At 43.9% G+C, this 14,803-nt stretch overlaps 1 protein-coding gene across 1 annotated transcript in view; it reads left to right on the forward strand.

Moving 5' to 3' along the window:
* LOC138747866 (BAR/IMD domain-containing adapter protein 2-like 2) overlaps nucleotides 1-14,803 on the forward strand; it is a 49,431-nt gene that overhangs the window by 9,338 nt on the left and 25,290 nt on the right. Inside the window, exons 3-8 of the mRNA XM_069907453.1 lie at nucleotides 525-611; nucleotides 5,946-6,007; nucleotides 7,481-7,552; nucleotides 8,997-9,113; nucleotides 9,558-9,704; nucleotides 10,536-10,646. Of these exons, the coding sequence (XP_069763554.1) occupies nucleotides 525-611; nucleotides 5,946-6,007; nucleotides 7,481-7,552; nucleotides 8,997-9,113; nucleotides 9,558-9,704; nucleotides 10,536-10,646 (596 nt within the window). The remainder of the gene's footprint in view (nucleotides 1-524; nucleotides 612-5,945; nucleotides 6,008-7,480; nucleotides 7,553-8,996; nucleotides 9,114-9,557; nucleotides 9,705-10,535; nucleotides 10,647-14,803) is intronic.

The following is a 14,803-nucleotide window of genomic DNA, read 5'->3' on the forward strand; positions in this document are numbered from 1 at the left end:
GATCGACTGGGATCGTTGTCTGAAGAACTGAGGACCCCGTTCACCCCACCTCTATCAGCTGCTCCTGTTGGAAAAGAGATCCAGGAGGATCAGAGCCAGCACCACCAAGCTGAGAAACAGTTTGATCACACGGGCAGCGAGAACGCTGAACGACCAGAGGAACTGCTCTCACCAACCCTCCGAGACTCTCCTATTCTTGAAACAATACATTTATTTATTTATTTGCATGTATGAAAATTGTTTGTCTGTATGGGAGTTATGTCTGGTTGTGTGTCTGCGTGTTTTGCACCGAGGACCGGAGAGCGCTGTTTCGTCGGGTTGTACTTGTGTAACGGGATTACTTGATCCATCAGCCCTGTCCATGGCAGCACCTGGAGCTCGCACGTCAGACACAGCTGCCCCTCCACCGAGGCCCGAGTCGTGGAACTAAAGCAAATCACCCTCGAGGCCACATTGGGTTCACCAGGCCATGACACTTCGCACTGCTCTCTTAACCTGGCCTTTGCCTTCTCACTCTCTTGCAGCATTGACCACGGCAGCCAACATTTACTTTGTGGCAGTGGGGAAACTTGGTGAACAGGCCCTGAGAACATCAACGTCGCAGATACTGGGTAAGAGACGATCATTCCCGGTCCCTCTGTCCTCCCTCATCTGTTCTGCTTGGGTTTATTTCCAGGTGCACCAGGGTTTGCTTTGCAAGCTTTCCAGCAAGTCAGCCTATACCCAAGTCCACCAAATGAAGTGCAGGACAAAGTGCAGGGTTATAGAGAGAGATCAGTTTGAACAGAAACTTGATTTAACTTGTGTGGGATTCACTCAGGAGTCTGATAATGGCGGGAAAGAAACTCCCTGAAACTGGGATCACACTCAGAGGAGACACGTGATGGAGTAGTGGCCGGTCGGGAAAACCAGCCCTCTCCAGGAAAATAGGAAAAAAGTTAGGAAAAAGCAAAGCACAACAGAAATAGATATAAGAAATAGAAGATATAGATAGAGAGAAGAGAAAGGAGATGGTTTCCAAGAAGAAGAAAGTAAGAACAACTGGAAAAGAAGAAGTAAAAATGTTGCCGGAGAAGAAGGCCTTACCTGCACGAAAGAACAGGACGCTGTGGTGACGAGGAGTGCCCCACCCCCAAGGTCAGTGCCTGCCCTGCGGAGTCGCGACCCACCAGCCGGTACACTACAGAGATGGCTCTCGGAGCCAAACAAAAGTGCGCAGTGCGCAATCAAAGGAGAAAGAGGACACTGGCGGGAGGGGGGCTCAGCAGAGGAGCGGCTGTCACAGACCGAGCAGCTGAGGGACGCCCGACACCAGGGCTCTCCGCTGGAGGACAAGGAAGACAGCAAAAGAGGGTGCGAAGAAACAGACGTGGAAGACAGACAGAGGGAAGATCGACAAGAAGACCAACGTCAAGAAGCACAACAAACAAGCAGCCCAAGAGAGGAAGAACAGCCCCAAGAGGCCCAGCAAGAAGAGGCCCGACAAAGAGTTCATCAAGAAAAACAGAAGAGACACAGACACAAAGAAGAGAAGACACAAACACAGGTACAGACGCAGAAGAGGAAGAAGACGACCAAGATCTTCACAGAGAAATAGAAGGTAAAACTGATGGACAAAGAGAAATAAAAGGTAAAACTTATGAACAGAATATAGATAAAGCCTTTTTTGAAGAACAAATGAGATCATTAAATGAATGGTTGTCATTAGAATTTAGTGCAATGAAAAGGAAAATGAAAAGAGCAGAAGATAAAATGCAAAGGTTAGAACTGGTAATGACAGAAATAGGGAAAAGAGTAGAAAATGTGGAAGAGCAGGAAACGGCTGTAGAAATGGAAGTGAACGACAAGAGAAAAATTGGAAGAAAGTGACAAAAAAATTAAAGAGACACAAGAGTTGTTATCTCAGAAAATTGATATGTTGGAAAATTATAGTAGGCGAAACAACATAAAAATAGTGGGCCTGAAGGAGGGTGAAGAAGGCACAGACATGAGGGAATTTATAAAAGGATGGATCCCCAAGGTCCTGGGAATGACAGAAATGCAGGAAGAAATGGAAATGGAAATAGAAAGGCACACAGAGCATTAGCTCTGAAACCACAGACACAGCAAAAACCAAGATCCATCTTAGTAAAATTTTTGAGATATACGACAAGAGAAAATATACCAGAATGGGCAGGAATAAAGTTAGAGAAGATAATAACCCATTGGAATACAAGGGTCAAAAAATATTTTTTTACCCAGACATAAGTTTTGAACTCTTAAAGAGGAGGAAGGAATTTAATACAGTGAAATCAACTTTATGGAAAAAAGGTTACAAATTCATGTAAAGACATCCAGCCGTGCTTAAAATATTTATACCCAGGGAGAAAAACAGACTGTTCTCGGATCCAGAGAAAGCGCAAGAATTCGCAGAGCGTTTGCAGGACAGAAGAGATGTAACAAGAATGAAGAACGGCGATAAAGTATATATAAAGATGTAAAAACAATGTATATGTAAAGAACTAAAGAGGGATAAGAGAAGGGAAGGAAGGGAGTAAGGGGGAAAATAAGAAGAGAGAGAGCTTTGTTATATGTGATTAAAAAAAAGTGTTTTCTGGAGAGGGCTGGGTGGAGGGGGAATAACCGTCACTGCAAAATCAGTTGACGCTGCGAACAAGATCACAACCCAAATGAAAAGGGGAGTTGTGGTTGTCCGGCAAGGGGTATGGGGCAACTCAGAGATGGGGGGGGGGGAGACTTTTGGGGTTAAGGTATTAGTGGATGTGGGAACTGCGGGTGTACTTTATGTCATAGATGTGCTGTCGTATATTAAATGTAATGAGAAAACTGAGAGATGAAAATGGGGAAAAGGAGGATGGAGGTGGCAAATAAGTGGAAGATATAAGATGGCCATGTTGAACTATATGACTAAACATTAATGGAATACATAACCAAATTAAAAGGAAGAGGCTACTAAATTTATTGAAGAAGGAAAAATTAGATATAGCATTTGTGCATGAAACGCATCTAACTGAAGTGGAACATAACAAACTAAAGAGAGACTGGGTAGGACACGTAACGGCAGCATCCTATAATTCAAAAGCTAGAGGTGTAGCCATACTAGTTTACAAAAATGTACCAATCAAAATAGAGGAGGAAATAATAGATCCGGCAGGGAGGTATGTAATGATAAAGCGTCAGATATATTCAGAATTTTGGAATTTGCTCAATATATACGCAGCTAATGAGGAGGATCAAAAGTTTATGCAGGATTTTTTTTGAAGATTGCAGACACACAAAGAAATATATTGATAGGAGGGGATTTTAACCTTAATTTGGACCCAATGTTGGATAAAACTGGACAAAAGACAAATAAAAAGAATAAAGTAGCCAAATTTATGGTTAAATCAATGCAGGAAAAGAAAATGAATAAATGTATTCCATTGGAAAAAATAACATATAATTTAAAAAATAAAGTCACAATGTTTGAACAAATTTGGGAACCGTACATGGAACATATCAGAGAGAGCTTGCCTATGACCTCCAGCCCCTAAAATGAGAATGAAAATGATAAGAAGACAAAACAACTCGATTCAGTGTGTCATAAATAGATGACACATTTTTTTTGTTTATTTTCCTTTGTGTGAAAATATTGTTTTATGGTTTTATTGTATTGTATACGTTGAATATTTATGGGTTTTGAAGGTAGGTGGGTAGAGGGGAGGGAGGGAAAGGGGGTAAAAATGGGAGAAAAGACCACTGTGTAAATTTAATGAGAAACGTTTGTACATATATTGGTTGATATGGTTCATAGTGTGAAAAATAAAAAAATTATTAAAATAAAACTGGGATCGCACTCCTGATGGGAAGAGGCAGAAGAGAGCATGGCTACAGTGAGATTAGTTCTTTTCAGAGTCGGAGGTTTGTGCGATGTCACTTCGTCTAGGAGATCCATCACCCGCTTCCAGGGCACAGCTGCCCATGTACTAAATGTGGAGTGTCCAATACGTTGCCACCCGATTACTCGCTGACTCATACCACGATTCCTGGATTTTTACAATTCTTCAAATCCCATTGCGTTGTCACCCTTCGTAATCTCTCGCCCGGAAGCTCCCTGAGATGCATTCAGATTTAGTTATTACTCAGTGCCTTCATCTCTGGAATTGCACCCCTCCCCTAAATCTCTCCGTATCGCCACCTTGCTTTAAAATGTTTGGCTTTTACTTGGAGTACTGTGGTGGTAGAATGGCAGCATTGGCATATATGTAATCCTTCCCATACACACACTCTCTCTTTCTCTCTCTCAGCCTCTCCCTCGCCCTCACAATGTCTCACGCAGCCGCACTCCCTCCCCTTTTCCTCTCTCCTCTCTCTCCCTATCACCCTTTTCACTCTCCTCTTTTCTCCCCCTCTCTCTCTCTCCCTATCACCCTTTTCACTCTCCTCTTTTCTCCCCCTCTCTCTTTACCCTTTTTCTCCCTCTCTCTTTACCCTTTTTCTCTCTCTCTCTTTCCTCCTGATTTTTCTCTCGTTCTCTCCATATTTCGTACACTTTTCCGCTTTGCTCTTGCCTACAACATCACAAATCCAAGAACTCATTGATCTTGGTTCTGTTCAAAAATACTTTTTAATTATCTCTCCTTATCATTGTTGACTTTCTTTCAGTATGAGTTTACCTTCTTTGGCCTGGCTTCGCGGACGAAGATTTATGGAGGGGGTAAATGTCCACGTCAGCTGCAGGCTCGTTTGTGGCTGACAAGTCCGATGCGGGACAGGCAGACACGGTTGCAGCGGTTGCAGGGGAAAATTGGTGGGTTGGGGTTGGGTGTTGGGTTTTTCCTCCTTTGCCTTTTGTCAGTGAGGTGGGCTCTGCGGTCTTCTTCAAAGGAGTTGCTGCCCGCCGCACTGTGAGGCGCCAAGATGCACGGTTTGAGGCGATATCAGCCCACTGGCGGTGGTCAATGTGGCAGGCACCAAGAGATTTCTTTAGGCAGTCCTTGTACCTTTTCTTTGGTGCACCTCTGTCACGGTGGCCAGTGGAGAGCTCGCCATATAACACGATCTTGGGAAGGCGATGGTCCTCCATTCTGGAGACGTGACCCACCCAGCGCAGCTGGATCTTCAGCAGCGTGGACTCGATGCTGTCGACCTCTGCCATCTCGAGTACTTCTACCCTGATGGTAAATTGTTGTGTGTGATAAATGTTGCTCTCAGAAGCAGCATGATTCTGGCTGTTTCACTCTGTCCTTTGTTCTTTCGATAACTTGATCAATATTATGGCCTTACTTGTTCCAAGGACTGTAGATTCCCCCGGTAAATTTTAAGTAGTTGTTATCTCTTCCTTTCCAAATGATATCGAAGCCTGTATTATCGTTCTGACATTCAAATCCGACCCCTTTTTCATTTTTATTCATCCATATATCCAATTTTCGACACTCCTGATGAAGAGCTCAGGTTCGAAATGTCGACTAAAAATAAACAGACCCTCTGGGTGACCTGCTGATTTACTCCAGCATTTTATCTTTGAAACATAGAACATTACAGCATAGAAGCAGGCACTTTGGCCCTTCTAGTCTATGCTGATCCAGCCCCACTGATCTGTATAGCCCTCCATACTCCTCCCATCCATGAACCTGACAAATCCTTCTTAAATGTTAAAATTGAGGCCACATTCACCATTGTAGCAGGCAGCTCGTTCCACACTCCCACCACTCTCTGTGTGGAGTAGTTCCCCCTGTACTTTCACCCTTTCACCCTTAACCCATGGCCTCTGGTTTGTATCTCATCTACCCTCAGTGGAAAAAGCCTCCCTACATTTACTCTGTCTTTACCCCTCATAATTTTAAATACCTCTAACAAATCTCCCCTCATTCTTCTAGGCTCCAGGGAATAAAGTTCGAACCTGCTTAAACTTTCCTGGTAACTCATTTGGGACTGATTTGCTTACCTCTTTTCCTGTTGCCTAGGTCAAGTCCTCCTGCAGATGGCAGACACCCAGAGGGAGCTCAGCAAAGATTTGGAACTAATCGTAAGTGAACATGAAAGATGGCAGATGATGGGGACTAGGGCAGCCATTCTCCATGGGGCTCTACAGTGCCCCCCACCCCCACAGTGGCCACATGACACTTAAGCTGTTTTCTTTTCATCTCATGTAACATAAATATTAATTTTTTTTTGATGAAGTCGGAAACCAAAACTTGACTGTTTCAAAGGAAAAGAGGGCCCATAAACTTTGGGCAGAGGGCATATCTACGAAAAATAGCGCCTATGGCAGGGGTGGCCAACCCTTTACATTCCATGCGTCAAAATAAATGGCGACAAGGAGGTCCCGTTGCGAGACCTGGGCTTGGTAACCGCCGTGTTGTATTTGGGTTCAGCCTTTTAATAAGTTGAAAGCGAATGGGAGGACGAGGAAGGGTGGACGGAGCGGAGAAGAGTTCTTTGTATGTTTGGGGGGCATTGCCGAGGGGGGGGGGTTGCAGCAGTGGGGGGGGGATGGCAGCATTGGTGGCGGGGAGGATGGCAATGCTGGCAGTTCCTTTTATTGTCACATAATAATACATCAAAAATGCAATCCACGCGATGACCTTCAACTATGGTCTACCGAAGAGGAACAAAGTCGCCGTGAGCATTAGCCTGCATCCCTAACAATGGGAGAAAGAGAAGCAAATGAGTCCTTTATTTATCCCTTTTTCTAATTTCTTGTTTCTGTAAGATCCCCCTCCTTCTTCTGAATTCCATTGAGAATATTTCCAGAGACTCGATCTCAACTCACTGGCTAACTCCCTCCTCTCAGGTAAACCTCCTCTACACCCGCCTCCAAAGCCAATGTAAAAATGCAGCGCTGGGGAAACAGCAGGTCAAAGGGCATACTTTATATATCAAAGATAAAAGTAGATAATCAAAGTTTCGAGCTTGAGCCAATAGACAATAGACAATAGGAGCTGGAGTAGGCCATTTGGCCCGTCGGGCCAGCACCGCCATTTTAGATCATGGCTGATCATTACCATCAGTACCCCTTTCCAGCCTTATCCCCATAACCCTTAACTCCGTTACCCACAAGAGTCTTATCTAACTCTCTTTTGAATAATCTCAGCTTGTTCCAGACATTGTGTGAAAACATTGCCCCTCAGAATCCCTCTGAAATGTTTCCCCTTCCTCCTTAGACCATAAGCCACAGGAGCAGAAATAGGCTATTCAGCTCATCGAATCTACCCCGTCATTCAAACAAGAGCTGATCTATTTTCCCACTTAGCCCCACTGCCCGGTCTTCTCCCTATAACCTTTGGTGCCCTTGGCTAATCAAGAACCTTTCAACCTCAGCCTCCTGTGCTCCAGGGACAAAACCCAGACTATCTAACCTCTCCCTGTACCTCCAGTCCTCAACTTCTGGTAACATCCTGATCAAACGCCACTGCCCTCTTATCTTGTGATCCCATCAGCTGTTTGACAGTCGAGCAGCGATGCTGGTCTATCCAGTAAATGGTGTTTATTTTTGCAGTTTCGAAGGTTCAATGACGAGCTCCTGCGGGAAATGGAACACAACACCCAGCTAGACGTGGAGTATATATCTGTGAGTCCTCTCTCCTCTTTGGTTAGTCTGAGTGGCGCGGTGATACATTGGGTAGAGTTGCTGCAGGGATTCAGATTCGATCCTGACAAGGTCATTTTGAGCAATAGGTTCAGGGTCTCGATGTGACCTGCTGAGTTCTACCAGTAGTTTGAGTTCAAGTTCATATTTATTGTCAGAGTTCATACCATGAAATCACACACCCCCTGAGATTCTTTTTCCTGCAGGCCAGGCAGTATTTCTAATTAACCTTGCTCCTCAAAATTTAATCCCTGTGACCTGTCTGTATTTATTTACCTTATTTAAATAAGTTACTTTTGAAACAAATTTCCGTCCTCATCTAAAGATGACTTTAATTCTCCAAAGGAGCGCTAATCCAGAATTTCTTGTTTAACTTAATTTATTTTGCTCGATTTACTGATAATCCTCCAACTCACACACGTTGGCCAATACTCAAGTGATGCTCTAACACACATTGGCCAATCCTTGAGTTATACCTTGCAATACATCGGCCAATCCTTGAGTGATATCCTGCAATCCATTGGCCAATCCTTAAGTGATGCTCTAACACACATTGGCCAATCCTTGAGTGATACCTTGAAATACATCGGCCAATCCTTGAGTGATATCCTGCAATTCATTGGCCAATCCTCAAGTGATGTTCTAACACACATTGGCCAATCCTTGAGTGATACCTTGCAATACATCGGCCAATCCTTGAGTGATATCCTGAGATCCATTGGCCAATCCTTGAGTGATGTCCTGACACACATTGGCCAATCCTTGAGTGATACTCTTACAATTGCTGAGCATTACCCTGACACGCACTGGTCATTCATTGAGTGATGTCCTGACACACATTGGCCAATCGATGAGAGTTAGCCATGAAATCTTCTCTTGAAGAAACAGAGGGAAAGAGTCAGTTGATGTGAGAAACCTCACCTTCAGCTGGCAGTTAGGCCACTATTATTATATTCAGGGTTGTCTTGATTTTGTTGAACTCTCCATAGTCATAGAGAGATACACAATGGAAATACACCTTTCAGCCCATTGAATTATCACTACCCATTTGTACAAATCCTGTTATTTATTCTCCCCACAGTCCCATCAACCCCCTCACTTACACAATTTATGGCTGTCAATTAACCTCCCAACCCACACATTATTGGGATGTGGGAGTTCACCCGTGTGGTCATGGGAATACATGCAAACTCCATGTAGGCTGCAGAACCAGGTCCTCTAGCGCTACAAAGCCAAGCCTCTACCATCTGCACATCATGATCACATGGAATCTTTCATGTTGCATAGCAAGAGATTGAGCACTGAAAGCACAGGAACTACTTAAGGGAAAACTCTCCAAATGTATTGACTGAAAATAGATGCCTTCGTTGCTCACCTGGCCCAATCTCACGAGCAGCAACCACGTGATGGTTCTCCTTCATTGCAGAAAAACAAATACCGATTCGAGAAGGAACACAGGGAGAGGGCTGAGGTGTTAAAATATGCAAATGAAGAGTTACATGGCCTGGAGAGGATGAAACACCCACACGCCAGGGACGTGCAGGTGGGTGGTGGCTCCCTGCAATGGCCTCGATGGTGACTGGTCTTACAGAGAGATCAGTGGGATTTTTTCAATGGACTTGCGAAAGTCCATTCTTCTTCCAACATTCTCTTTCTCTCTTGCATTGTCCCTCTTCCTCTCCCTCCCTCACACATCTTTTTTATTTATCTCTCTCATTCTTCTCATCTCCCCATCCCGACTCCCTCCCTATTTTTCTTCCACCCCCACTCTCTCTTCCAATCCACGCACACTCAGTGACTCTGAAGGGACTCTCTTCCTCCGATTGATGGGATGCCGGGCAACGCTTATGGCAGACTCTTTGCTTGCCTTACACAGGCTAAAGTTGAAGTATTTATATTACATTTGTAATGTATTATTATGTGACAAGTAAAGGAATCTTTGAACCATATCCTCTCTCACACAAGAGTATACATTTTGCGTTGTCAGGAAAGGATCTGCAGTCTCGAAGCTGGCATGGAATCATTTCTCAACAACAGCTACAAACTAGCCCTTACCGAAGAGAGGCGCCGCTACCGATTTCTCGTTGAAAATCACTTCCACTTGTCCTGTTATTTCCTCAGTTTCTACAGCAAGGTTGGTAGTAGAAGATCAGTTCTGTGGAACAACTGAACGGGCAACTGGTGAGGCTGCCCCTGGACTATTGCATGTAGTTCTGGTCTCCTTACTGGAGTAAAGACACACTGGCTTTGGGGGGTGATGCCAGAGGTTCCCCAGGTTCAGATTTCGGATTTATTGTCAAGAGTACATACATGACGGCATACATGATCCCTTTTCTAGTGGGCGAGGCAGAATTACCCCTTATGGGTAGTGCACAAAATAAACTGTACATGGTGTGAAACAAATAAAGAACTGTAAACGGATACTGAATGTAAACAAACTGACTGTGCAATACAGAGAGAACAAAAAGAAAATCAATAAAGTGCCCATGAATGAGTCTCTGATTGAGTCTGTTGTTGAGGAGTCTGATGGTGGCTGCGTGTCCTGCAGCCCCGATACCTCTTTCCCGATGGCAGCAGCGAGAACAGAGCGGGTGCTGGGTGGTGCGGGTTCTTTGATGGTTGCTGCTGTCCTCTGACGGCAGCATTCCCTGTAGGTGTCCTCGATGGTGGGGAGGGTTTTGTCTGTCAAGTCCTGGGCAGTACCTGCTACTTTTTGTCTTGTAGGACTTTACGCTCAAGGGTACTACCGGCCATAACTCTTAATTCCCCCACTATCTGTGCCATAAATACATTTAACGAGATAGTCTCAATGGCATGGATGTTGGGCTGAAGGGACATGACATTGAATGCGAGGTTGTTGTTGGCGCACCATTCAGCCCAGTCCCTCCTGTGTGTTTTCTTCGTATCTGTTTAGCCACTGATGCCCTTTACGACACTCATTTCTTTCTTTCCTGTTCTGCTTCAGGCACGAGAGGCCCTCCAGAACAAAGTCCCAGCATGGAAAGAGCACAGCAGCAGTACATCTTCTGGCAGAGCCAGCCCACTTCCCTCTAACATAGGAGCGCCTCTCACCACGGTAATCGGAACAGGTGTTTTGCACTCTGAGATGCCAGTGCTTCCAGTTGCTGGTCATCAAAGCAATGGTTTCCTGGAGAATTGGCATTTTTCTCTTTTGAAATTTTTTTAAATTGAGCGTAATATATGCAAAATTTTAAGGAAAACACATAATGTCATCTCATATACATGCAAGCACAAAAAAAATGGATGGAACTACATTAGACAGTTCCTTAATCCACATGAGAAACAGTTATTGCATTACCGTTAAACACATATTTGACAAATTAATCCAAATGATAAAAGGGAAAAAAAAACTAAATCTAATCGACCCCCTCCCTCTAATCAAGGTAACCTTTGTAAAAGAAAGGGGAAATTATGGACCTCCAGACATCAGACAGAGAATCTCCAGAACATTCTTAATTCTTCTAATCATGATGGTATTTTGTGAATAGCCCCCAACATCTTTATAAAAAATGTGGTATCTAATTTGCTCCAAGGTTAAATAGGACATCACATCATGTAACCCCTGTGTAGGGGATGAATCATCTTTCCACTTCAATAAGATTGCTCATCATGGTGAAGTCTAAAACTCTCTTCCGGAGTTGCAGGCAGAGGTACAGCTGGCCAGCATTGGCTTCTGACGCATTCTGGATGATCTCCATTCTGGTTGATCCAGCTGAACCAGAGAAACGAGTTTAAAAAGCTCAACGCCAATGAGATATTTAACAAACAAGTCGAAACCAGGAGTCAGCAGGCCAAGCAGCATCTACGGAGAGAAACAGACAGTCAAGGTTTTGGGACAGGACAAAGATTGGAAGGGGAAATGGTGTGGTGGTACACCACTGTATCTGCAGAAGAGCACGGGGACAAGACAACACCTGGACGGCTGTCAATCAGCCGACCTGAATAGGCTAAGCCCCACCCATTCGGGTGTCAATCACCCTCCAGGATATAAGCCAGATCCGGCCCTTCGAAGACATTCTCAGAGCTCGCAGCAACTCTACTCACAGATGGCTCTGTGGAATTTTGCGTTGAATAAAGCCTGTTCTTCAGTCTTTAGGTTTTGTGTGTTTGCTCTGTCCGATAGCGCACCACAATTTATTCGACATAAACTTCCACAGAGCCAGCTGTGAGGAGAGCTCCTGTAAACTCTGAGAGTGTCCTCGAAGGGCCGGCTCAGGCTTATATCCTGGAGGGTGATTGACAACTGACCAGGTGGGGCTTGACCTATTCAGGTCGGCTGATTGACAGCCAGCCAGGTATTATCTTGTCTCCGTGCTCTTCTGCAGGTACAGAGGTTTCCCCCTGCAGTCGGCCAGTGGTGTACCACCACAAGTGGCAAGCATACTTTGGTGTGTGGGGGTGGGGGGGAGAATGGAGGTATAATTAACTAGTGCAGTATAAAGTTTGTATCTGTGATAGAGATCTTGAAACTGCCATAGAACATTACAGCACAGAAAACAGGCCCTTCGGCACTTCTAGTCTGTGCCAAACTATTTTGCTGCCTAGGTCCACTGACCTGCCTCCAGTCCATACCCCTCCCATCCAAATTCTTCTTAAATGTTAAAACTGAGCCGGGTTCACCATCTCAGCTGGCAGCTCGTTTCACACTCCCACCGCTCTCTATGTGAAGAAGTTCCCCCGAAACTTTTCCCCTTTCACCCTTAACCCATGTCCTCTGGTTTTTAATCTTTCCTAACCTAAGTGGAAAAAGCCGACTTACATTTACTCTATCCCCCTCATAATCTTATCAAATCGCCCCTCATTCTTCTACGCTTCAGAGAATAAAGTCCTCATCTGTTTAATCTTTCCCTTATTATTGTATAATCCCACCTCGTTCACTAACGTTCTTTGGAGAAACAAAACCTGGTCTGGGTTGCATGTTAAGTGCAGACCATTGCAATGCTGTTGTCTGCCATCAAGACTCCAGTTCAAGGATAATCAAGAATAGGCAATAAAGCCATAAACAATCCCAGATCTGGCCATGTGTCCGCAATCCAATGTAACAGAGAACATTAAATTGGGGGGGGGGGGGTAATAACTGGTCTCATCAGTCATAACACGTAGTATGTGAAACTCATTTACATTTATTCAGTTAACATTTCATCCTCTTGCTTATCCTCTGTCTCTACCTTAATCGCTCTGTTTCCACTGCTCATTGAATTTGTATTCCAAAGAGTCAAGGCCCTTCAAGAAAGAAAACTGGAAATCAGCTTCTGTCTTAAATGAGAGCCCCCCCTTGTTATCCATGTTCCAGATGCTCTCGTAAACAGAAATGCGCTCTCCATTTCTATGTTCTATGATTGCTGTGAACTGGTAGTGTTGTTTTATTCACGCTAAAATGATCTCCTACTGAACACTTGCCCTTTGAAGTTTTAAATTTTTAAATTTAAACATATTTACCCCATGATAACAGGCCCTTCCGGCCCATGAGCTCACGTTGCCCAATTCAGAATCAGAATTTTATTGTCATTGGAGTGAACAATTACACTCAATTGCAACCCCTATCTTTGGCTTTGCTTCGCGGACGAAGATTTATGGAGGGGGTAAAAAACTGGAAATCAGCTTCTGTCTTAAATGAGAGCCCCCCCCCTTGTTATCCATGTTCCAGATGCTCTCGTAAACAGAAATGCGCTCTCCATTTCTATGTTCTATGATTGCAGTGAACTGGTAGTGTTGTTTTATTCACGCTAAAATGATCTCCTACTGAACACTTGCCCTTTGAAGTTTTAAATTTTTTAATTTAAACATATTTACCCCATGATAACAGGCCCTTCCGGCCCATGAGCTCACGTTGCCCAATTCAGAATCAGAATTTTATTGTCATTGGAGTGAACAATTACACTCAATTGCAACCCCTATACATTGAAGGAAACACACACAGACACGGGGAGAACGTACAAACTCCTTACAGACAGCGCCTGATTTGAATCCGGGTGGCTGGCGCTGTAACCACGTAGCGCTAACTGCTTAGTTAAAGCTGTAGAACGAATCCAAAGAGAGTCATGTGGAGTAAATATCCCAACCCAGCCCTTTTTTTAATGCTTTCCCACTCCCCTTTCTACTGTAGAAGGCTCCCAACCAAAGTTGACTGTCTATTTTTCTCCATGGATGCTGCCTAATCTCCTTCCAGCTTCACTTTGTTTGCTAACAATCTCATCAATGCTTTTTTTTTGAACTAATGTCTCTGGTTCATAATGGAGACAACATCAACACCACTTATCATAAGGTCGTGTTTCCCTAGAGGATGGCTAATCCATTTCGTTATCCATTAAAGATCAGCACTGACCATTGTTTGATGAGTTGGGAAGTCGTGAAGTAGTGGGAGAGGAGATGTAGAGTTCTTCCATTTTAAACTTTCAATGGTCCACAAGATGGTAACCTTTCATGTGCAGTTAAAGAAGTTTAATCCATAATCTTCAAAGTTTAGAAGAACCTGGTGTGATCTATTGAAACATATAAGATCGTTAGGGATTTGACAGCGAAATCCCCGTTATCTAGAATTCAATTAACTGTCAGTCTCAAGCAACCGGGAAAACAAAAATCACAGAAAATAAATAGGTAAAAAATATAATTGGTGCTCCCCCCTCCCCCCCGCAGTTCGCCATCTCAAGCAACCGGCAAATTCACTTATCTGGCATCTACCAATCTCCATAAGTCAAGATGGTACAATGTCAAATGAGGGGCATATTTGCCAGACGGGAGCTGACGTTCAAAACGGAGGTGTGCAGGACCTTCTTCTGCAGATGTTGGTGAATCTGAAATTATCTACCCTGGAGCATGGTGGATCATGCATATTAAGTGAGTAAATTAGATAAGGTAGGGATTCAAGGTTTTGGGGAACAGGCACAGGGAAGAAGAGGAGGGAAGATCAGTCATGAGGGTTCAACTGGCTCACTTCTGCCTCTGGTTCCAACCTTATAAATAACATAGGACAATAAATATTTTTCAGAAGGTTTGCTTCCTGTAAAAAAAATTAGGGATTTTGATAGACAACTTCAAGCTGAACACAAAGATAATTTCAGATTTGCTGCATCACATAGGAAATTGGAGAAACATTAAATTAACTTTTATTGAATTGCGTGTTTAATCACATAATGACACTGTCACATTGCATTAGTTCAACTGACCTAAAAATGTTTTGTCGCTGATTTTCGTTTGTACTCAGCATCTGAT

This window comes from Narcine bancroftii, chromosome 13 (genome assembly GCF_036971445.1).
Source record: "Narcine bancroftii isolate sNarBan1 chromosome 13, sNarBan1.hap1, whole genome shotgun sequence".
Lineage (NCBI taxonomy): Eukaryota > Metazoa > Chordata > Chondrichthyes > Torpediniformes > Narcinidae > Narcine > Narcine bancroftii.